This window comes from Acanthochromis polyacanthus, chromosome 13 (assembly GCF_021347895.1).
Source record: "Acanthochromis polyacanthus isolate Apoly-LR-REF ecotype Palm Island chromosome 13, KAUST_Apoly_ChrSc, whole genome shotgun sequence".
NCBI classification, from domain to species: domain Eukaryota; kingdom Metazoa; phylum Chordata; class Actinopteri; family Pomacentridae; genus Acanthochromis; species Acanthochromis polyacanthus.
The window spans coordinates 12,585,474-12,610,838 of NC_067125.1; the positions used below are offsets into that span (position 1 = coordinate 12,585,474).

General features: G+C 39.5%; 1 protein-coding gene across 5 annotated transcripts in view; it reads right to left on the bottom strand.

Moving 5' to 3' along the window:
- rap1gap2a (RAP1 GTPase activating protein 2a) overlaps positions 1–25,365 on the bottom strand; it is a 117,524-nt gene that overhangs the window by 11,174 nt on the left and 80,985 nt on the right. For 4 of the 5 annotated variants that reach the window (XM_022190725.2, XM_022190724.2, XM_051957892.1 and 1 more), the window contains 11 exons: positions 21,374–21,458; positions 11,662–11,697; positions 7,261–7,293; positions 6,525–6,557; positions 5,341–5,562; positions 5,138–5,241; positions 3,427–3,505; positions 2,834–2,887; positions 1,965–2,048; positions 777–877; positions 104–233 (listed from right to left, as the gene is read on the bottom strand). In XM_022190725.2, the coding sequence (XP_022046417.2) occupies positions 104–233; positions 777–877; positions 1,965–2,048; positions 2,834–2,887; positions 3,427–3,505; positions 5,138–5,241; positions 5,341–5,562; positions 6,525–6,557; positions 7,261–7,293; positions 11,662–11,697; positions 21,374–21,458 (961 nt within the window). The remainder of the gene's footprint in view (positions 1–103; positions 234–776; positions 878–1,964; positions 2,049–2,833; positions 2,888–3,426; positions 3,506–5,137; positions 5,242–5,340; positions 5,563–6,524; positions 6,558–7,260; positions 7,294–11,661; positions 11,698–21,373; positions 21,459–25,365) is intronic. The other variant, XM_022190722.2, reaches the window with a different exon arrangement.

A 25,365-nucleotide genomic window follows, 5' to 3' on the forward strand; every position in this document is an offset into this window, starting at 1 on the left:
GATTTAATTTAAGTGCTTTTTGAGCACAAGCATCCTTACGTGGCACCTAAATCCATCGTGCATTCAATGTCACAATAATAAATGCAGAATCAAAGCCTGATACCTGCTGAACGTCGCCCTCGGTGAAGGGAAGCTTAGTTGACACATGGAACATAATCTCTCTCTGTCTGAAGACGGTGTAGACGGATTCAAACCCGGTCTGTCCGTGAGACACGTCCAGCCCACCGCGGAACCTGTCACACCATCAAAGCGCAGGTGTCATGCTCTCTGTGTGGTCTCCAGCCGTCATTTACAAGATAAGCTTTGTGTTTCATGCATCAGTTTTGTCACATTTGAACTAGCTTCCTGTGCTGTCCACAAGTATTTAGCCGTAACGTGTCAATTACAATTCAAAGGATCCCGAACAGCGAAAGTAACAAGTGTAATACGAAAGAAAAAAGCCTACAACGCAACAAACAGACTATACAAGGCTCGGATTACTTGTCTATGTGGCACTTTCTTCCCTCGGATCTGTTGCACTAAGCAGTTTATCCCAGTCGCCTGCTGAGTCTAAAACAGCAGGACAAATTGCTCCAAGGTTACAGTAATTAAAGCCTGCTATTTTCCTCCACTGCACACACTCACACATCCTTATTTTTTATCTTTGTGCACCGTATTTTCTGGTCTCTATTTATTTTTATGTTACTCAATTCTGCTTTGCTGTTTTATATTCACTTTTATAACATTTCATTCTGCTTGTTTTCCATCACTGAGTCTCACTGTGCTGCTGCTGTTACCCTTTAAAATCCTGGAGTTCAATGTTGTCTCCTAAGATACTGAGAAACTCCTTGAAAGCAGGCGTCTCCTCATTGTTCCCAAACAACTCTTCCTCTGATGTCTGGGAGGAAAGCACACATAAATAGTAGACGAGGACAGAAAACAGAGAGAAGGCACAGGAGGTGAAGTGGTGCATAGAATCAGACGGTGTAATTGAGGTAAATGGGAGCAGACTGACATGACACTGCAAAAACTCAAAATCTTACCAAGTCTGTTTGTCTTATTTTTAGTCAAAATGTCTCATCCCACTTGATTTGAGATAAATTCACTTAACAAATGACATTACAGCAAGATGGAGGGACTTGTTTTAAGACAATGCATCTTAAATATCGTGTTAAGTCAAACAATCTTGAAAATATCTTGTTTTGAGTTGAATTTTACAAGAAAACATGAAATAAGTTTAACCCTCATATTGTCCTGCGGGTCAAATTGACCCGTTTTTAAAGTTTGAAAATGTGGGAAAAAAAGTATTTTCACAGTGAAACTTCTGATGTCGACATTTTCAACATTTTTGGGAAATTTTTGAACATTTTTGATGGAAAAAACAGATCAGAAAAATCAACCAAAATCCAGTGAGTTTTCAGTGAGTTTCGCTGGATTTTGGTTTATTTTTTTGTGAATGTTCTTAAAGAAAATATTAGAAGTTTTACTGATATATATGCAATCGCTTTAGACATATTTTTTTCTTTTTTTTAAAAAGATTTTTTACTCATTTTTCGAAAATATTTACAGGAATTTTCTTGCAGAATTTGAGGGATTTTCTTTTTTTAAAAAATAAAACTTTTAAGGAATTATTGGAATTTTCTTCCTGAATATTTTGCAAATTTCTGAAATTTGGGAATTTTTTTCGCTGAATTTTTGGATTTTTTTCGGACATGGAAACAAGATTTTTTGGTGTCCATGAATGAGGACAACAGGAGGGTTAAAACATCTCAAATTAGGAGGTGACATGAAATCAAAAATCTATTTTTGAGTGAAAAACTGCTATTTTTTTGAGCATGTCTGGTTTATTTTAAGACACCTAAGCTTGACAATCCTGGTAAAATATCACATAAAATAAGTTTTCCCAGCTAATTTTGAGATCTTAAGACTCTAAATATCCTACCTAATTTCAAGAGGGGCATTTTTTCCAGTGTAAAATCGCTCACCTGTCCAAACTTCTGGTAGATGACACCAAACTTGAACGTGTTGTTCACCTCGTGTTCATCATACGCCACTATCAACTGGGAGCCCTGTTCAAAGACACAAACAGCTAATTCATACTCTCTCCTCATGGCTATTAAACACATTCTGTGTGCTGTAGCAGTTAGGAAAACATGTTTTCCTCCTCTCCGACACGTCTCTGGGGCAGGTTTATTGGGCCCTTGTTACGTAAGGCTGATATGCAACAAACTGTCGCGGCCCCCAGCGAGGGCAGTGATCCCGTCGCTGTCTCTTGCATACGGAGACACAGATGGTTTTTTTTCCTTCCCTGAGGCACAAGCTGAAAGCATGCTTCATCACACTCCTCCACCAGGCTCACAGGAGGAGGACGAGCAGCATCCATCACGTCCATTTTAGAAAGTTGTCCTCTCATCTGTCACTTTTGAATAATTTGCTTGCCGAGTGGGGCAGGTGTTAGAGAGGTAGGGGGCTTATGAGGGGTAAAACATGATATATATAGGGTGCTACTGTTTTCTAGTGAGAAAGGGTTGGAAAGTTAATGTATGCGCTGGGTCAGGTGGGTGAGGCTGGCAAAAATAATTAAAGGAAACAACGCATCAGTTAAATGCCCTTAAGTGAGTGCATGAAATATTTATAAATGTGCAGAATTTATGAAAAGCTATTCACGAAGGTTACTGGAAAGATGTGGCAGACAATACTGAATGTAGCATTAGCATTTCTGACTCTGCCGCTCCTCTTTATCTCTCAGCAGACGCAGGTATAGCTCATGTCAGCTTGAGTGAATGCGTTTGGAGGAGCTGAGGGCAAACTGGTCATGAGGAGGCTGAGGTGTGGGAGCCGAGGATAAACTCACCCGAGGGTAGAGGACCGGGTTGAACTTCAGCCCTGTGGCGTCATCACACAAAAGCTGGGAGACAAAAAGAATGAAAAAAACGTATTTGACTGACATCCTGTGAAAGAAATGTCATCATCTTCACCAAAAAGTCAACCAACACTAAGACTCAAAACACTGAAGGTAACAGAATTTATTGTTTACAAATGTATTTAAGAGTTAAACTATATTATTGCCTTCTAATTTGGTGATATATTGCTTTAATCTCCATCACTGTAGGAGTATGATGCTTGGTTTCATCTTCAAATAAAGAAATATAAAGGGTAGTTAATATACATCCTACTTTTTATTACGACTTTTTTTGTTTTATGTGTTTGTTTTGTGCCTTTAAATTGTCTTGTTCTGTTACGTCTACCTTATTGATTGAATGTCATATTTTATCTTGTGTTTTATGGCTGCTGAAATCTTATCATCTCCTTCAGTTTATAATGAGCCAGCCTTCATGTATGAACTCCAGCACTTACAGCTGCCATTATATTTCGATATGTGTGTATACAGTGTAGGAAAATTCATGAAAAATGCCTGTTTTTAAACCTTGTGTGCTTGTGTCTCACCTTGGCGATCTGAGGTACACTGGGCAGCTGGTTGATTCCTGCTAAAGAGATTCTATCATGGACTGTTTTGGTCCTCGACCTGCAAAGTGAATAAAAGAAGAGGTTTGGTTTGTGAGGAATTTGTCCCATCAAAGAGACGTTGTAACTTTTGATGAGTTTTGTTGGAGGTTGCAAAACTTTTCTGCTCGTAACCCCAAAAAAGATGCCAGAGACTTCCGACCCCATACAAATGATGTCTTTTTAAGGGGGGGGATGACATATTCCAGTAGTTTTCTGGTTTTGCATTGTAATTGTACAGACAATTAGTTAAAAATACAGACATTAAATGTAAATCTGCACTGTACTGAAATTCGTAATTTTGCTTTATTGCTACAGTTTTGCTTGGCAGCCAGTCAATTTACAATTTTTATTCTTATTTTTTTCAGTCCTTCCAATACACGGGCATCATGACCAAATAAAAGAACACAACAGCCTAGAATCCGAGTACATCCATGTATTATGCAGAAGCAGCAGATTCACAGAGGATGTCCGTTTCACAACTACATTTATCTTTTGGAAGAAATATGACCAAGACATGCTGTTTCTAATCATGTTTCGATTTGATTTGATTTCTGGAAATCATCTCACAACCACCGCTGGTGTCTAATGATCTCACTTTGACGACTGCGTTAGATAACACCTAGTTCATATGCAGTCCACTGTCTGAGGGAAATTAGATGAAAGCTCTGATCATGCTGAGTTTAGTCTCAACAAGTCTGAGCAGTGAAGAGATTAGTGCTGGTCCGACTGTTACCAAATGTGGTCATACTGGTGATATTATGAACTGTCAACTGTTGAAGAGATTAGCCACCACCTGGCTGCAGTCTTCTCTGCGGCGCCCACATAGGCGGAGCAAAAACAAAACATTATGCCATTGTTTTTCTCGTCTGTTAATGAAAATGTCATCGACCATGACAACAGCGGAGGAAGCTGTCCATTACAACACCGCAAATCAGGTCAGAGTTAAATACGACAAAGAAAGCACAGAGCTGCAGCAACAGAGGAGGGTGAGGTAGGACTCACACCACGGTAATGGCTTGAGGCAGCATCTGGATGAGCCCGATTTATCATTACTTTGATTTTATGAATTCATAGCAGTGTTGGTTGGACGGTTTGTTGAGCACAATTCTGAAGCAAACTGAGATTACACAAAAACCTTTACATGGACTGCAACCTTTTACACAGATATGCATGATCCCCAGAGGATGAATTTGTCTGAAATTGGTAACACAGTGACTTTTCTTCTAGCGCTACTATGGGGATGAAATTTGTGACTTTGATAGACTAACATATAATGTGGTGAAGGCATTCATGTTCCACTCAGGATAATTTATAATTTTATCAACAAACCTTGAATTGTCACACTCTATATTTTAAATTATTTAGATTATAATTAAATTAAAAAGCTAATAGCCTCAGATGTTTTATTTTATGTGTTTAAATGCTGATCCATCACATCAAGATTTTTAGTCCTGTTATGATTGTGGTAGACTAAATTATGAACAGTCATTGATATGATGATATGAAGAATATAAAAAAATCAGACAGCACGGGTTGCTAACAGACAAAGAGAGCTACTCTGTTAAAAATGAACGTAATATCCTGCAGTTGACAGCAATGCGTATGAATCACATCCAGTTAAGACACTGACAGTGCATTTGTCTCATTGTACCTGAGCATGATGCGTAGAAACTCTTGCCCCTCGGCCTCCTCGTGTTTCAGAGACATGATGAGGTTTCCTATGCTGCTGCCAGTGCAGTAGTAGTTCATGTGCTCCTGGGTGTATGAGACGAGTGTAGAGAAGATGGAAAGGGAGACAGATTTTAGCCCAAAGACTATAACACACTTGATTGGTTAATAAAAACACACACTAACCTTGCCTAGGAAGTGTTTGCGGTAAGCTCGGGCCGTGCTGTTACACTCCAGACGATAGCTGTGCCCCCCACCAGGACTCATGCCCTCTCCTCCATCCTCCTCCTCACAGAAGCTGGACTCTGATGAGGACGGAGTTCCTGCTGGTGCCTCCACATCCTCAATCCAGTAACCGCCAAACTGCGGGAGGATGACCTGGGGGTAGGGGCCGCCTTTCTCCAGAACCTGAGGACAGGAAGAATCGAGAGGCAGGAAAAAAATACACGTTTTAGCAAAAATAAAAACAACAGGGTCGTGCAAAATTCTGAACTGGACCTTTATATGCAGTGTTTGTTAACCCTCCAGATATCTTTGGGGCCAGTTGAACCTGTCTAAACAAATGACTTTTCTTCATTTTTAATGACTTTTCCTAATTTAATGGGGACAACTGGGTCAATATAAACTTACTGTGCTGATTTGTTTTCAATGTTATATACACATATTGTGCTCATCAGTGTTCTTTGAGGTCAATTTCACCCCAGACTTTTAGCCTGGATCCCCCATGAGGAACGAGAAGAAATATCAACATTTTACACCATTTTGTTTTGGTTGTTTTAGACGATATTAAGGTCACTATAACATTGTAGAATCTTCAAAAACTTTAGGGCCCTAAACGTCTTGAAGTTGTGTTCATTTTTCCCTGAAGTTGTTTCATTCCAAATGTTTTACACAACAAAAATGTGTGCTTTGAAATAATATAAAGCCACTGAAACACCAAAAGATATCCCTCTCAAGTCCGAGGTCAGTCTGTGAGATTTTAATGTGATCTGCAGATTTCTCCAGTCGCATCACAGGTATTCTGGATGTATGAGGGAGTGGGTGGAGGGTTGTTTGACTGAAAGGTCTACTTAGGTAGTCAACAAAAAGACATAAAGTACCTGACACATCAGATCTACTTTATTCATCCCGTAGGAAATTATTTAAATTTAGGGAAGAATTGTAATTCTAATAATTATCTGGAGGTTTAAATTGCTGGAGTCAAATTGACCCCAAGGTTGAAAGATGTTAGTAAATCTATTTATTAGATATTTATAGATCTCAAAAAATGTGCTAGATTGTTGTACTATTGTATTAAAATCTACAAGCAAATGGCTACACATGAGAAGGCTGTAGATATGTGTTTTAAAGGTATTCTGTGAGCTACTTACATCTTCTATCCGTGGATAGGGGATGTAGTCATCCTGAAAAACAGAGGACACACACACCGTTAAAAAGACCCATTTCAACTGAAGTGAACTTCACTGATTTCTGCCACAATGGTAAAGTTGCACACACAGCCACGCACACAGACACAAAAGAGTAACACAATTTATTATGCCAAATAGACTTTCAGGCACTGATGCAACAGCGTGAAATGCAAAGTCATCAGCGTCCATCAGTGAGGGCGTGTCACCCCTTGATGATGTCAGAGCTGTTTTGATTCAGCAGCCCCTGAGGTTAAGAGCCGTTAGGAGCCTTTGGCAGTCTGCTAGCGTAGCTCCTGTGTTTGACCTCTAAATACTGCTGAGGCCTGTCTGCGCCGCTGAGAGCGCAGGGCTACAGCCAGCCAGTCATTTATATTCTGCAGCAGCAGGAGTCAGGATACTGGCAGGCCGGAGAGGATCAATTGACAGTTGGAGTTCATTCAACCTTTAATCAATCAGATCAGGAGGCTATTGATTTTGTCCTCTCAAGTCCCTGTGAAAAATCTGAAAAATGTTCTCGGGGGTGTTGAGCATCCCTCATAAGCAGACAGCTGAGGAACCAAACAGGATAATGAGCAAATCAGGAGGTGAGATGAAGCAGTGATGGACAACAACGAGGAGAGAAGATGGAGGCCACATAATCACACAAACTAATGAGATCCATAGAGAAGACATGAAGAAGTGTGCATCTGGTCACCACCTTCCATTTTTTGGTCTCTTCAGCTTTGGGGACCTGATTAGTGTCCGATCGCAGCATGAGGATGGAAAAACAACAAAGGTCAAAAAGCAAGTTCAGTTCATTTATGTGTATTAAGAAATGGGTTCGAAAGACGAAATTCTTGTTTTCAGACCTCACTGTCTCAGTTGCAAGATGACAACTGGGTGAGTCACGCATGCTGTAATACTCTCCTTTGCACACACACACACACACACACACACATACACACAGGTATTGCAGACACTTAGTCATCCGCTCCTTCTGAGTCCAGCTTCCACACATAAAATGTTCCATCCTTCACTTGTTATCATCGTTTGTTGGGACACAGCGGCTCTAAAGCCTTCTCCAGTCTTTAGTGCTGCTGTGTATCTATGGAGATATGAAAACCAATCTGGGAGACACAGAGAAAATTGCCCAATTACGATGGAGGCCCAGAGGAGCAGGTCGTCTACATGACTGAGCATAAGAGCGAGGAGATAAAAGCATGTGTGGGGATTCAGTGTTCTCAACATACACCCCACTATCATCGCTTCCAATCATACCAAGAATGAGGCAACACTCATTTGAACAGTGAAGACCCATGGACCCCAGTATATGGACACACAAGTGATCACGTGCACTTTTAAGTCGAGTCTGTAGTGGTTCGTGTCTGTCTGAGTGCATATTGACGGAGCAGCTGTTACGCTCACGAGGGAATCTTTGTCAACAATATGAGACTGATCACAAAAGCCTTGTTACTAGGCTTCAATTTTCAGCTGGAGAGATGGCGATGTAGAGAGAAAACAAAGGAAGAGGAGGGGGAGACAGGTGAAAAGGGGTGAAATTAGAAGGAGAGGAAGAAAGACGAGAGATGGCGATCAAAACAGTGACCTTCATCATCGCTATCCTGAAACACACTTTGAAGACCGAGTTCCAAATGTTGGCTGATGCAAGCTGAGTTTCAGGAAAGACAGATGACGCTCGCACTTTCACCGCATACTAGTGTTTATGTGTGTGCATGTGTGACTCTTTGATCACCGCTTTAACTGGCTGTTATCAACTAGTCACACCTTGTAAATAACCAATGTGTTCAATCAGGTTCTCCTCCTCCATCGCCCTGAGACCTGTCCTATCTCCTCTGGGAATTATATTTCAAAATCACAGGTGTTATCTTAATTTTTTCTTATTGAAAACAAATTAAATGCAGCCACAAATTTATAAAATCCCACCTAATATGTAAGAATTTAAAAAGAGGGACATTTACAGTATTTCAAAGAGTAAATTAACTTGTTGCTGATTACTAGTAATTGCATCAATTTAATATTACGCATGATTTGAACTCAAATCATTGTGTTACTTGATTTAAAACTGTTGCACTGCAGAATTATTGGCTTGACAATTATTTTCTCCACTATGAGTTCAAGATTTCAAGTCCCTCTTTAACCTGCTGAGCATACCTGGACAGACTCAGACACTTAAGACGGTGTTTTAAAGGACCTGCAGGTTAAATTTCCGTGGGCAATATGGCCTGTGTTCAGTTCCAAAACTGCAATCTAAAATATAAATAATAGAAGTTAATTGCCTGAGAATGTTGTTGTTGAATGAATTAATCTCTTTAAAGCTACTACATGAACAAAAACATGAAAAAGCTGCTGAAGAAAATCTGACAGAGGTTGGCCTAGCAGCTGTCAGCCTAAAAACTTTGCGCTCATATTTATGTTGATTTTGACAGTTTAAAATTTCTTTGAAATACTGTGGAAAGCCCTAATTTGTAATGAGACATCAACCCAAAAACTTGCTATTCTTCCAGCAATAATGAAATAAGTAGTAACAAAAGTAAAAACACCTTTGATTGTCGAGAAAAAAACAAAGTCTCCTGATTCAGTAAGGGTCACTGATTGGAAACAATTTTTTTAGTTGCCATAAATCAAAAGATTGATTCAAAGTGTTGCGATACTGTATTTTTATATTATTTTTGAGCTCAATCCCTTGAATGTGAGGTGAAAAGACAAAGACAATGCACAGACTCTGAAATCGAGTCAACCTCCATGTAAATATGATCAGTTTTACAGCAGAAGTAATCATGTTTACAGTCTGGTACAACAAACGGTTTTGACGTCTATGTATAGATACCTTGTTCAAGACAACTGTAGTTTGGGTTAGGTATTATTGGTATGATAATGATTCCAATTCTTATTACCCTTAACAGATTCAGTACTTTTACTTTTATTACTCCAGTACATTTACCTATTTATATGGCTTTCACTTTAAGTAACATTTGTGTGGTTTTAGTACATTTGTTAAAGAAAGGATCTTCTTACCCTAAATGGACAGCCATCTCTGTCTAACAGGGTTAAAAATAAACTGAAGAACAACATGAATTAATATTGTTACTATGCTGAGAACACCCACAGGCTGACTGCACATCCAGTTAAAGACGGACAGTGACGAAAACTCGTGGGTTTGTTGTGAGAAGTGAGTCTCCCCTGATGTGTAAAAAAGCAGCAGTGCATTACCACACTGACAGAAAGGTGTTGCTATAAAGGGTTGTAAAGTTTAGTTTAGTCATCTGTAACAAAACTAGATCAGCATAGTTACAGAAAGTCTGTGTGTTCGATTTACTGTCAAGGAGAGAAATAAAGAGTTGCTGTTGATGTGATGTGATGTTACTATGGTGTCCTCTGTATTAATCACAGAAGAGTTGTATAAGATGCCTCTCAGCTACTGGGATAAATGGTACCATCAGAAACAAAGAGCTAGAGAAGGTGATGAGAACCATAGAAATGGTGGTATCTTTTTTGGGGTATACATTAGCTGCTTCATTGTAGGATTCCTTGTAAAACTTGTTGTAGCTTAGTTAAAATTAAAGTGTGAGACACCATTTGTGCTGTGCACCTGCTAATCAAACAATTCAGGAGAAGTGGAAGGTTAACTTATAATTAGAACAAATGACTGAGGATATGCGAAGACGTGCATTTAACTCATTTGGCACATGGAAGTCCAAAGATGTAGGGTAGATGTTTATGGTGCAGTTTATTTAAAAAATGATATGTGCTGTCAAATTTAAACTTTCTTCTTGATTTCTGTAGAATCTGGCTTTTGAAACAGATTCTTGGTTGAAAGCTGTTCTCTGTGTTTCCAGTAAAATAATGCTTAATCAAAAGCGTGGCGGCCTTCAGAAACAGGTGAGTGACTGGAAATTCTGTCTATGCAGAGATGCTTTACACGACCAACCTCTACATACAATCCACTCATTTTTAGAAGAGCTGCATTTAACGGAGTTTAGCTGAGCTTTAAACTGCTGAACAGAAAACCTACGAGTGATGCCATGGAAGGTTCATTCATCTTCATATACAGAAAGTGATTAAGTTACATGTGGTGCTTTAATGATTATGGACGACGAGACTGACTTGGACAAATAGTATAGTGGGCATAAGACCTTAAATATTCGTCGGTTCAGGTGGTTTTGGTCTTTCTACGGGGCCAATTAAAACAGAAAATATCAGCAGACTAATCCTTGAATCAAAATCAAATCGTAAAATTAGAGGTTTTGCTGGAGAGAGGAGGAAGAACCACCATTTCTTTTTCTTTTTTTTTTGTGGCAAGATTAATGTGCTGCTTTCAAGGGTCGCTGCATAAACTAACTTTCCCCAAGTCTTTTCCTTCAGGTGGCTGCTCACTTCACACCTACAGGATTCATATCTATGCAAAGTAAATGTGGTGGTGTTAAAGTAAAGGCCATTCTATTCTTAACCTACGAACATTTCCACTTTCCAGACCTAGTACGAGTGCCCAGTTCACACATTTCTGAGATGTAATCACAAACCTGCTAAAAGCACTTCTATCTCTCTTTCTCTCTGTCTGCATGTTTCCTTCTTGCATTTTTCTGTCTCTTTCATTTCTCCACCCACATCCATTCTCCTCCTCCTCTACCTTTATACCCCCATCTGTCCTGACTACCCAAAGCCCCTGCCCTTAGGGGCTCATGGAGGGCAAAAAAGTGGTCACACACAGAGAGAGACAGACTTCATTAAAAGGAAGAGGAAAATAAAATCAATGCGTGCCACACAGAGAAGGAGAAATAGTTACACCAGTCCAGATCTTTCCAGAGCTATTCTTCTCTGGCCCCAGCATGCCCATTATCCAATCTGAGAAAACACACTGTGAGCTTACCGACGCCGATGGAATCATCAATGTCAGTCTCGCTGTAGTATGTTAAATCTGATTGTGGCCAGAGAGACAAGAGAGAACAGACACGTCTTTGCATGTCTACACTGCAAATAAGCAGTTATTGTTCAATAGTACTAGTCAAGAAGCAGGAGAAGCAAGGAAGAAGGGCGAATAAAGGAAGAGATACAAAGGCGACAACAGAGAAAGAAACAACATTCCGAGAGTATCTCATACCTGCATCCTCTCCAGCATATCGAAGAACTCTGCAGACTGAAAGAGAGACAGATTACAATGTAAAGCATGTAAAACAGGTTGAAACAGTGACGGCACAAATTTAGCCACTACAGCAGCTCAGTCCTCACCCTTTAGTTGACTCTAATTTACACCTTGTGCAAGTGTTTCAACACCTAATTCAAAACCCAAATGTCTGAATGTAGAGGTATTACACTGACAACACTGGTTCTGGGCTGCACAACTCTCCTCCAAAGAACAAACTTTTGCTGTGTCAAGAGGGCAGGGCAGGGTGCAGACTTTTCCTCACAGCCCCGCACACCCACATGCAGTCACACTGATAAGTTACCACTTCCTCAGAAAGCAGCATAGACGCACATAAACACACAGACACAAGCATCCTTGAGTGCGTTCACACGTCCTCGTCCCCGGGGCCTTCCACCTTGCCACATAAACAAGCTGCGAGGGTGATAATGGTCTACATGGTCTTTGTGCTCAGATTTTGCTGCGTTCACGTGGACACACTCACTCTCTCACACACAGATGATGTCCATCCCTGGCGCCAAATAAAACTTCCTGCTCACAAAAAAGAGCCTGTTTTGAAGGCAGACAGTCTCAAAAGCAGGCCTGATATAGAAATTAGATGCAGCATTAAGCTTCCTCTTTAACTCTCTGGACTCCAAACCCTGCCGAGGGTTTGAAATGGATGCTATGTTTTGTAAAAACTGCCAAAATTACACCATTATATTTAAAGCCAGAGACAGGAAAGGTTCTTGAACTACTCATCTGTGAGCAACTGTTCAACTGAGGAAACAAACCAAAGCTTAAAATTTATATATGTCATCAAAAGCACTTTATTAGTGTAATTTATAAATTCTACAAAAATAAAATCTTCCCACTGACCACATCTTATGAAATACAAAAAACTCTGTGCTTCTTGGTGCAACTATGAAGCCATTAGTGACTTCACTGCAACCAACGGTAACGTAACACAAATTCAAAGACTTTTTAGCTGACATGGCTGAACTGCAGGCTGTGTTTACAGACAGAAGATAGGAGGCAAGTATCGAAAAAAATGTAAATAGTTACATATCTATAGTAGATAAAGCCACCTTATTTGCACTATCAGTAACACCTGTGAGCACCTGAGAAAACATTGCACATACTTGTTTTTTCTTAATTTTTTTCTAAATTAATAACCTAAAAAATGTATCATATTTTTTTCCTTTTGTATTATTTACACCATTATAACTTTGCCACAGTGCATAGAAGTCTTTTAAAATTCTCTCTACTTCTAGTCATTTTTGGGATTCAGAGGGTTAAATTGCTTCAGTTTATCCCGATGTAACTACTAAATAAATACTGTAGAAGGACCTGTCATGCACCGACTTATAGTATCAGAGCAGTAGCGGCTCTGCACGATCAGCAACATCATAAACCATGAAGAAAGAGAAACTAAAAATAAATACATCACCAATGACCCGTAGCTTCTCCTCAAGCTAGGTCTGGAAAGGTGTTCAGCTGCTGTTTAATGGCAGTTCTAGTTGTAAAATCTCTAAACAACAACATTTTGACAGCACCTGCACACTGGACACCTGTGAAAAATCTATAAATCTATCATCGCCACTCCCAGTGCTACACCCACACACTGCCAGACACACAGCTCTTATCAACGAGTTAATATTAACTATTTAAGGGTGTTGTAAGCTGATACAGTGCTGTGACTGGACCTGCAGAGTCAACACCAGACAGCCAGACCAGCCATAAAAACTGCGGTCTATCTGAGTTTGATAGAAGCTTTGGCAACCGACATGTGCTCTCAGCCAGCTGCACGTTACGCTGATGTGCGTGTTTGCCTCTCTATGTACAGACCAGAGCGAATGTGACTTCTTAATCTACTGTGCCAGACAGTTGACTATGACAGCTGAAAAGGAGCGCAGATGCAGCTCGTTGCAGCAGTGTACGAGCAGGATCATGGAGTGCAGGCGGTGTGCTCAGTCTTCAAGTATATCTCCCACTGTGTCCAGACGAGAGCAAGGACAACAGACCCCTATCTGTCTTTCTGCTGCGCTGTCAGTTCAGAAAACATCTCTATATGTCACTTTTCTCTTCTTGTCCTTGCTGTTGTGTCTCTTTTATCTCAGTGTCATTATGGTAATTTGTCCTCTCTTCCCTCTTTACTCTCTCTCTTTCCATCTTTCTCTCTCTCTCTCTAGCCCAGCAACATCTGCATCGCTTATCTCCCATAGCAACCTGTAGCGGCCACCACAGGCCGATTAAACAGGAAGACTGAATGACTGACACTCATTGGCTGCTGGAATTCACACATTTTCATGTTAAGTCATGAACATCATTGTCTGCACATAGGCAGAAATGATGATAAGTCACAAACCAGGGCAGTGATCTCCACATCTGACTGTTATCTAGAAGATTAAAGGAGCATCACAGAATTTCTCCTCATCAAAAACTAATTGAAGTATTGTGCAGAGGAGTACAATGGGAACTGAGATGGATGGGTCTTACTTTGTAACTTTGAGCCTCTACTTCTGTTTAAAACTATAGATTCCTTCTCCGGATCAAATAGTGATGGCCAGCTGAAGACATGCACTGAAGCTGACCTCAGAACACAAAAACCTTCCTCACATCTTCGCTCATAGCACAGCCCTGTCACATACCTAGCTGATATTTGTACTGACACACATCTGTATCTGACATTTCAGTCAATACTGTTTTGGCTTGTTGTCTGAGTTATGAAATATTGTTGTGAAATCTTACACATGTGGGAGTAAATCTGCTAAAAATAAAACTTAAACTGTAGAAAGCTGCAGAGTTGTTGAGGACACCAACGCAAAATCACAACACAGACTGTCTCTACAGGTATTGTACCGGCGTTTTTCGAATCACCTCCTCAAAGAAAGAAAAAAAGGACAGCAGTGGTACAGCGGTAGGAACACTGGATGCCTTTCTGATATTTAAACCCTCTCGGCAAAGAAGATTCATTCAATGCTTACTATTGGACATCATAAAAATGTATTAAATGCAATACAAGGTCATCTGTTAATTTAGCAGCACTGTGATGATTCTCAGTCATCCAGGTCCTACTAATCAAACTGCTAAGTAGAAGGCTACCGGACTTCTCTTTGAAACCAGAAAGTGGTTCACTTGCCTTCTCCTTTAGCACTTTAGATCAACATATTACTGTAAAATTCACTAGACAGTTGCCTTGAAGTTGTGTTAACACAGTAATTATCATGCTGCTGAGCAGTTAAGAGATGAATGAAAAGCAAAGATTCAAGAGAAACTGGATTCAAGCACTTACTATCTAAAGCAGATGCCCTGTATGCAGATAAACCTCCACTCTAAGCTGCACACTATGGTCTAACAACATTGCATATCAGATTTGACAAACTATGAGTCAGTCAGTGCAGGCCTACCTTGATGACAGCAGCCAGACATGTGAGCCTTTTGTGCGTCTGTCTTCCTCTTATTCTTACCCTCTCTTCTAGTTTTAGAAAAGGACTTCCCTCTCACCTTTTAATCACTGCTTTCCATTTTAACACCCAAAGCTTAAACAGGAAAGTCAAGTCGGGCAGCAAACTGAATCATTTGTCAGAGGAGAACAGGTCGTTCCAGAGTGCGAGTCTAACACACACACAAACACACACACACACACACACACACACACACACAGTACAGTGGAGCGTGGGCCAATACGAGTTTTGTTTTGCTGTCTCAGCTGCAGTGTCTTTGAAGACCATTGACTCTTAGCATTACACACAGTGTGTGTCGTAATGAAGTGTAAAATCACACAGTGAAATGCTTGAATGCACATTACATTATCTGTGACCAGACAACTGCGAGGACTAACCTTGCCTACTGCCATATATTGGTGTGAATACTCAGGTTTTTTATATGAAGTAGCAGTGAAGGAACATTTTGCTACAAGCACAACTCATGCAATAAAGTAAATGTGCATAGTAGCATCAGATTATACTCAAAGCACAAGAGAGAGAAGTGCTTTAATGCAAAATAGCTCATGTAGGTGAAATATTTTATCATATTTATTATTATAATGTATTAAGGTGCACATCATTTTAATAGTGCAGACATTTTATAACTGCTAGGCAGGAGTGTGTAAATACTCCTCGTATAGCAACTAAGTTGTGTCTTATCTGACACTGTGATAATATATCATAGTTTATTATGTTTTACATCATCATCACAATCTGAATCTTCCAAGCAAATAGGAAGACATCAAATAAATGTCAGTAGAGTAAAACATACTATTTTTGTGCGTGAGCTGTAGTAAAGTGTAAGTGCAAAGTAGCAGAAATGGAAATATTGACGCACAAAGTCAAGTACACCTCCAAACAGCACTTGAGAAAACATGGCTCGTTTCCACCGCTGCTGCTGAGCTGTATATGTTTACTCACTAATGCTACCTAATCTCTGACCTTAAACAGCTTCTCAAACCATTTTCTTTAAAAGGAAAGGACGACAGAGGATCACGGAGAAGTAGTTCGCTGTCCAGCAACCGAAATGAGTTAATGGAGAAGTCTCTTTGTGTGTCATTAGCATGAACTGCCCGTTTAAATACTAACAAATACATAAATGAAGATAAAAACCAGACACTGAGCATTTCCCTTTACAGATAAAGTGCTTTTCATGCAGTCTTCTTTTGGAGCTTGTTTTCTTTAGATTGAGATCTCGCTGTGGCATTTTGAAGCAACCATTCTGCACTGCTGCCTCTGACAAAATACAGTCTTAGCCGCTTAATTAGTAACTTAATTTTGCAAAATAAACATTGGATGCTTAGATCTAAACTATAAACTCAACATCATTTGCAACACTACTTTTCTCAGTAGTCTTGGCAGTATCAGTTTTCATATCATGTGCAACATTTCATTTCATGTGTAATATGTAATGTGGAACATGTCATATTTACATTTCTGAGGTGCTATATTTTATAATCTCAAGCAACATTTAATTTTCATTTTGGTACATACTGATTACATGTGCAGTATTTAACTTTCATGTACAATATTTTCAGTGTAATGTGCAATATTTTCTTGTCATTTATATCTAATTTTCAGGTGTAATATTGCAATACATCATTATAACTGCCAGCATTATTTTTTGCTGCTCTATTCTAGTCTTATTTTAGCTTACTTATTATGCACTGCCCAGCCAAAAAAAAAGTTACACGTTCTAATATTTTGTTGGACTGCCTTTAGCTTTGATTATGACACTCATTTGCCGTGGCATCGTTTCGATAGGCTTCTGCAGTGTCACAGCATTTATTTCTGTCCAGAGATGTATTAATTTTTCACCAAGATCCTATATTAATGATGGGAAAGTCGGAACGCTGAGCAAAGTCTTCTCCAGAACATCCCAAAGGTTCTCTATGGGACTGAGGTCTGGACTCTGTGGAGGACAATCCATGAATGAAAATGACGTCTCATGCTCTCTGAACCACTCATTCTCAGTGTGAGCCCCATGAATCCTGGCATCGTCATCTTGGAACACGTCCATGCCATCAGAGAAGAAAAACTCCACTGATGGAAAGACCTGGTCATTCAGTATATTCAGGTAGTCAGCTGACCTCATTCTTTGAGAACATAACATTGCTCAACCTGACCGACCCCAGATCCTAACTCTAACCCCCACAGGCTGGTAGGCACTAGTCATGATGAGTTCATCACTTCATCCACCTCTCTTCTTACCTTGATGCCCCCATCACTTTGGAACAGGGTAAATCTGGACTCATCAGACCACATTTCTTCCGCTAAGATGATGGTTCTCCACTATCCTTCTGGTTTTAATGATGCATTGGACGGTTCTTAACCTGATTTTAGTAGTTTCAGAAATCTCCTTAGTTGTTTTCTTTGCTTGATGCAGGCCAACAATCTCACTTTTCTGAAGCAGATTAACATCTTTTCCATGACCACCGGATAATGTCTTCCATCATGGTTGTTTAAGAAATGAGAAGCTCCTCATTGCATCAGCTAGGGTTAAATAAGTTGTTGCAGCTGAAACGTGTTCATCACTGCAGTAATTATCCAGTGGAAGGCTCTTACCTATTTGCTAAGTTAGATCCAGGTGGTAATATTTTTTTTGGGCCAGGCAGTGTATTTTATTTATGTATCGTACTTCTTATTGTTTTTCTATTTTCAGGCACTGCATTCCTCATGCTATGTAATTTTATTTTTTGTAAGTAATATCAGGCACAAGAATTCTTATCTTAATTAAAAAGTTTAAAGTTAAAATTAGTGTCCACACCAGGCTACCAAAACATGTACACTACCTTTCAAAAGTCTGGGGTCACTTAGAAATGGCTTTATAATTTTTTTTAAATAAAAGCTGTTTATTTTTTCGATGAAGTTAACATTAAATTAATGATAAATACAGTCTAGACTTTGCTAATGTGGTAAATGACTATTCTAGCTGGCTGATTTTTAATGGAATATCTACATAGGGGTACAGAGGAACATTTCCAGCAACCATCACTCCTGTGTTCTAATGCTACATTGTGTTAGCTAATGGTGTTGTAAGGCTCACTGATGATTAGAAAATCCTTGTGCAATTATGTTAGTACATGAATAAAAGTGTGAGTTCTCATGGAAAACATGAAATTGACTGGGTGACCTCAAATTTTTGAATGGCAGTGTATGTATGAAGGCTTACCATTCCCAGAATGATGAGAAATTTGTCTGCACCGTATTCACTTACATTGCTTCTTGTCTATTTCATTATTCTAGCACCACAACATAACATAAACCAACTCAGGACACCTCAGATTGCAACGTCAAGACCACACAATAGAGAAAAACCCAAGAAATTCTCTTTGAGCAAGCTCTTGTCGAAAGCCAAGGATCTGATGAACTGCATTTATAAAAAATTATATGTTTTCTAACTTTCATATAAGTGTGACATTAGCAGTGAAAACCATTACATTACCGTTAGACCACTCTAGCTCACAGCAAAATTGTGGGTCTGTGACTCATAATTACCAGAAACCAGCCACACATCAAGAAGAAAACTGATGTTGTCCAGCTTGACTTATATTCCTCTTGCATATCATATACTCTCTTAGAAATTCCGGTCTATATTTTCAGTCAATCATCCTTTTCTCATTATGAGCAAACTCCAATTCCTCTCTCCTTCGCTCTATGCAATCTCCCTCTGTCTTCAGCAGATTCAGAGATGACGTCTTGCTTCAAGGTCATCATGCTGCAAAAAGTGACTCCGTCTTCCCAGAACCATCATCTATTTCCTATAAATCAACCAACTAATCTTCTCTGCAAAACATATCCTGTCTTTTATCACGCTGGAGGAAAAATGAAAAACTCTTCAGCTTTACAGCAAGAGAAGTATTGTGTGAGTAATGAATGTCTGAAAAGACCACACCAAACAATCTCATATAACAGGAAATGGCCTTCTCTGTATGTGCAGCTTGAGTCAGCGTGGCAACACCTGAGAAAGATCATCCTCTGCAGTCTGTTGGGTTTAATTTCTGTTCACATTCAGTTTGGTTTTTGTTTGGATTTTTATCAGCTTAATTCCTCTCACAGCACAGTTTGACTGAATTTGACAATTTGCAGTCAGGATACAATCAGTCTGGAATAAACTTCAGAACATATTCCTCTCTAGTGCGTCATGATTCAATCTGCTCTACAGGAGGATCCGATTGTGGCTCTTTTTTTTCACCACACCACCTTTTATTGGCAGAAGGAAGACCAACCCAAAGCCACCGGAACTGCAAATGAAAGTGGTTGATAAGGAGAATCGAAAACAAGTGGGAGAAAGTCCTTGAAAACCAATTTAAGCCTCTGTATACTGACAATTCCACATGTCAGTCAAGACTACAAGAGCCAAGGTAAGTTGTCCAAATCACAAGCTAGGAGGTAAATAGAAAGAGGAGAGGCAGAAGAGGAAGACATATGAGAATTTTAAAGTTTGAAAAGAGGCTGCATACTAAAATCAAAAGATATTTCCTTAAATTGAATGCCTAGATTTTTGCTCACTTTCTGTCTTTTGTCTTTTAAGTTACCATCTATAGCCAGCTGAGGTAACACAATGACGACTGAGCCTATGATCCGCTGACGTGATTCTACAAAGGTCTTTACAGTATCACAAGCTGGGTGTCTGTAGCAAAAATCCCACACAAAATCACAAGCGCTGTACAGTTGTAATGCGTGTTCATCACCCAGCAGTTTTCTGTCTGCCAGCGAGGGTGGGCGGCGCTCACACAACAGACTCACCCTTCAACTCACCTGCCTGTGAGACAGCATGCTGTTATTTTCTCACTGAAGCTGCGAGTAAAAGTCACCATGGCTGAATAAACAATGAAAAGACTGATGATGATGCACAGATCAAACATCACTTATCACCATAGGTGTCACCCAAGACAACAAATGGAGATGTTTGACATCACCACTTTAAAAGTCATTGATTTCACCCCTAAAAACTGATTTAAAAATTTAAAGTTACATATTTGTAAGTGCCCTTATGCTACCTTACTTCCTTAAAATTATTTACGTGATTTTATTCTATATCTATAAGCCTCCGTCCCTATTTCCTCCAACTCCTCCCTATTCCCTGCAGCTCGAGCACACCAGCTCACCCACAACTCTGCTCAAACACTGTAAAACTACTCTACACTACCCAATGGCAGGCTATGATATGGAGTAATTCTGTCATATGCATTCAAACCAGAAATATACACTGATGATGAAAAATGAAAAACAGCCCAGGTATTTTTTTTGCATGAAGCTCCAAAAGTATTAATCCATGTTTTTGACTGTGATTAATGCTGGTTGTTTCATGATATGTCATTGAGCATATATTTAAAAAAACAACAAAACAAAACAAAACACCATATAGGCATGTTAACGATGTAAAAAAAAAAAAACTCCAATATTTTGTCCTGGAGAGGATCTGTTAAGTATTGCTAGGGCACAGAGCACAGTCCTCTTCCTGTACGAGCTTTGCATCTGTGGGCTCTTATTCTCCCTGCCTCCAGAGGTAATCCTTTGTTTTAATGTCAAGCAGACATTGGAAAAAAGGATTACAGAAGTCCACGCCTAGAGGAACAATCACAGCAAAACAGGGAAGAGCAGGATGCAGTTTCAACAATAATGAGAACATGTTTACTGTTTTTGAGAGTAATATTGGAATTAAACGATGGCGAGTTACATGAACAGAGGTAATATCTTCAATTTGATTGCTTTTATGTCATTGAGTATACATGTTTTATTCCGCCTGCGGGACAATTACTGTGCTTTAATTCATTTAATGCATGAATCTACATTCAGAAAGATACAAACTAAATATTTGTTGTGTTTCAAACTGCAGTTTCAGAAGATGAGGCAAGACTAGTAATCTGTGCCACAGATTGTAAACAATGTGACATGAAGCAGTGCCAGCACCTGTGAAAACTTTAGCTTTAAATGCAGTTATGTAACATGGGTTGTGCTGTAAACGCTTAGTTCTTGTCTCAGTGCAGTTTGTCACGGTCTCTGAACTGCTTTGCTTGCAAAATGGATTTCTCATTGAGGACAATCCGGTTCAACAGATCTTCTAATGGGTGTAAAGGTCAAAATGTGTCACTGAAAAAGTCAATAAATAAATAAATATCTTATTAAAATGCGTGTGGACATACTGTATCCCTGCATTAGTGTGGACATGTGTGTGTTTGCGTGTGCGTTCGTCCTACCTTCATGCTGGGTGGTGCAGTGCGAGGCGGTGAGGGGGGGCATTCTCCCAGAGGAACGTTGGAGATGTTCAGCAGCTCCTGTTTCCTGGAGAGAAGGAGACAAAATGGGAAATAAACCGAGTTAATTTATTGATGTCCATGAACACAAAATTAGTCAGATTGCAGCAAAGGTCACCCATCCTCATTTCTGTGTGCAGGGCTGTTTGATTAGGCTCATGCACTGCCCTTTCCTTCAGAGGAAAATGACTATGTAGCCAGTATTTCCCCTCTGGACCAGTCATTGTTTTTTACGGCTAAAGCCGCTTGTGCCCTCATCAAACGTGATCCGGCATGTGTGTTGTTTTAATTTCATCTTGTTTCGCTCTTGCACTGGCCCAAATCATTTTTTTGTAACCGGGGATCCAGCAGTAAAATGAGATGAAAGGAAAGATGAAAATGAGTGACGGAGAAGAAGTGTTCCGCTGTTCCACATAAGTAAAAGTGCCAGTGCAGTAATGTCAACATTACAAGTCTTGCATGAAAAATGTCTCCAAAGTAAACACATTAGTAGCACATTGTAATTAAAATACTACAGTAAAAGGCCTGTTTTGGTCCTTCTGATGAATATACATGGGAACAATAGAGAAATATGAGGGTTCATCAGATGTTTAATGAAAAGAGAAGGAAGAAAACAAAGTTCTGACACACAACTCAGAAAAATGTCCTTTTCCAGCTTTTCTGAGTTTTTTTAGTGACACATTTGATTGTTTAAACATCAACTGAAATCAAGCTATGTCAGACGCTTAGAGGGAAAAAGCCCCACGTAGTGAAGCTGAGATGTGACTCTGGCCACAAGACACTTTTTGTACGAAATTATGTTAAAAAAATTGAGAACCACGTGATTGTTAACAGTGTGCTGTATTTTAATAGGCTATAATATTTTTGTTGTCTATAGCGCAAAGTCTTCATTCTATAACAAAACAAAGCTGTCAAATAAATATAGTGAAATAGAAAGAACAATATTTGCTTCTGGATTGTAGTGGAGTGTCATTACAAAGTAGCACTAAATGGAAACACACAAGTATAATGACTTTATGTAAATGATGAAAACACTTTGCAAAGTTAAGTGAAATTATAATATGTGAAACTAATTAATTAAAACAAACCACAGCTCCCTGAACTAATTTATTTGCTAACAAATTTTGACCATGAAAAGCAACACTGTAATGCTAAATCTAACACATCAGCTAGGCTAAATGGAAAGCTAACATGGCAGCTAAATAACTGCTAAATGAAAATGAAAAATATCTGACCTAATGGAATACCTAACTGAGCTTAGAGTGAAATAAAAAACTAAAAGTAGGCAAATAAAATGTGATTTTATTCAAAATTTGTCATTTAGCTCTGGAGTTTGCTCAAAATATCTATGCTAACAGAACATCCTATTTACACTTCATGCTGTTTTTACAGAGTTTTGCTCTACTTCATTTAGTGTTGGTCTCGTGCATATCTAGCAGACTACAGCATCATTTAAACCTATTAGGTTGCTGAACACTACAGCTGCATTTGAACCTTTACTGCAACTATGATTGAAAGCTTCAAACAGAGCGAGATGGAATTACACAGTGAAGGATCAGGTTGCTCTCTGTTCTTTTAATATGGTCTCTGGAGTTTAAAGGGCTGACAAGGAGACTTTACAAGAAGTCATTTGAGGCCAGAAGATTCTTCTCCTCTTAAACGACTTTCTTTCTGTTCCATTCTCAATAGCATGACAGTGCATTTACAATCCCAGATGTTAAAGGTTGATCTGTCACTGAGAGACAGCCAGAGGACCAGCTCAACCTCAAACTTGACATCTATTCTGATAAAAATCCAGTTTTAAGTAACAACTTCAGCTGTGATTTGAGATGAACACCTCTCAGTCTGAATGCATGATCAAGATCAACGAAGAAAATGAAAAAGCAATGCCTGCAGCATAGTTTCTTTCTGCCTCTACTTGTACCAAACTAACCAGATATGGGTTGTTAAATATGAATTGAGCAGCTTCTACCTTGCCAAATACCGATACAATATAAAAACCTTTTTTATATATTCTGCATTTATAAAGAAACGCCAAAGTAGGGTTTATCATTTTTACTAGTAAATCCAATGTTTGCTCACACAATAGAATGCAAACTAGAGGCTGTTTTTCTACCAGAGTGGAACACTTGTAACTCATCACCTTAGATTCAGTCGATGAAAGGGCAAGTTTTAATTGAGTGTTTATGTGACATTAATATGGCACTTCTTTTCTTTCATTAGCTTGAGATATAAGAGCTTCTCCTTCTCCATTCGCCGGTGCAGCTGTGTCAAGTGGTTCTGAGCAGTAAAAACACTCAGTTGCATACAGTATAAAATACTGAAACAGTGAACTTGAGGCGGCAAGAAACAATAAACAGCTCTACACTTTTCCTCTGTTCAATCCAGTCAGCAATGCACTTTGACATTAACACTTGTCTCCCTGTTTTTACGAGGCTCACAAACACCCAAACAAAGATGTCTCCACTAGACATTTTAGGGCAAACCTTAAGCCTGCTCAGCTCCATTCAATCCCCGATGAAGATGAAAAGCCCACGCTGACTGGTTCTTTCCACAGGTTTAGCATTCCCACAATGCGCCGCTGTGTCCTTCTGCATGTAATGCTGCAGCATGTTAGCTCACAGTAGCCAAAATTGGACAATGTTTGAATGAGCATCATGAGCCAAGATGGACAGAGAGGGTTTACAGGACTGATGGACATTGTTCATGGTTCTTTCTCTTTGTTCTTAACAGCGTGCAGGTATGAAGGACACTGGTGCTCTTCTACCACTGACCTGTGAAAAGGAAAAGCTTGTTCAGACTTGGTCCCTGGTGCGATGTGTGCCTCTATAGCTGCAACGATCGGTGCAACAATGACACCTCTTATACACTCTCTATCTTATACACTCACACACCTGCACACAGAGATGCGGTTTACAGATAGAAACTGTGAGTGCGTCAGAGAGAGGAAGGGAAAGACGGAGAGCTGCTATCCTTGCGGCGTTGACTGTCTCTGTGGCGTTATAACTACATTTACGTCACCGACTCCCACCCAGGAAGGGAGGGAAAAAGGGAGGCAGAGCAGTCCTGGGATAGGAGGAGGGAGGAAGCAAAGGAACAATTTAGGAAGAAGAGGTCATGGAGAAAGTGAATCAGAGCAATTAAGTGTGGAAAGATGAGAATGTGCAGAGCAGCACTCTATAGAAGGTGACTTGGATGAGAGGATCATCAAGGTATAACATGTAACATCGCAGCCCAGAATCCTTAGGGAGCTTTTCTACACACCACAGTTTAGTCAGTGTGGAACAGTATGTGAGGCAGTGGAGGTCAGCGTTGGTCGATGCAAGTGCCAGACTTTGCTACAGAAGACCAAAGTTTGCATCTCATTGCAGAAAAGCTCCAAATTGTGTCTCTCATGTATTAACATTTGAGAGCTAAGGATCCGTTTTCTGAAAAATCTGAAAAGGTCAGGGTCAGACTGTGAACACACAGTGTCGAGCACAGAGGTGTCATGACATTTCCTCCACAGATACATCATGCTGTTATGACAGACACTCGCTGTGCTTCCTGTTCTTCCACAGATATACCTTGTGTTTGATCTCAGCTTTCTGCTTAACTTAATTAGAGCCCATTGCAGTGAAACAAATCAAACCGGATAATTTACCTTTAATTTTGTTGGTAAGAAAAGTTTATCCCAGAGAAATGTAAATGCTGAAGAAGTACGAGTGGGTAAGGATATTATATAATTCTAAAGCTCTGTCTGCCCATAAATGATTTAATAATTGAGTTTCATGTCTGCACTCCAGCTTCTGATTCTTGCGTGTTGCACAAAGATAGAGAGGAGATTAAAGTTTTTATCTTTTAGAGTAATAAAGCAACTTTAGAAATCTTTTAAAAATCGCTCTTATGAAGTGGCAGATGGAAATGTCAAAGAAAGGTCTTTGATATTTCGGGAA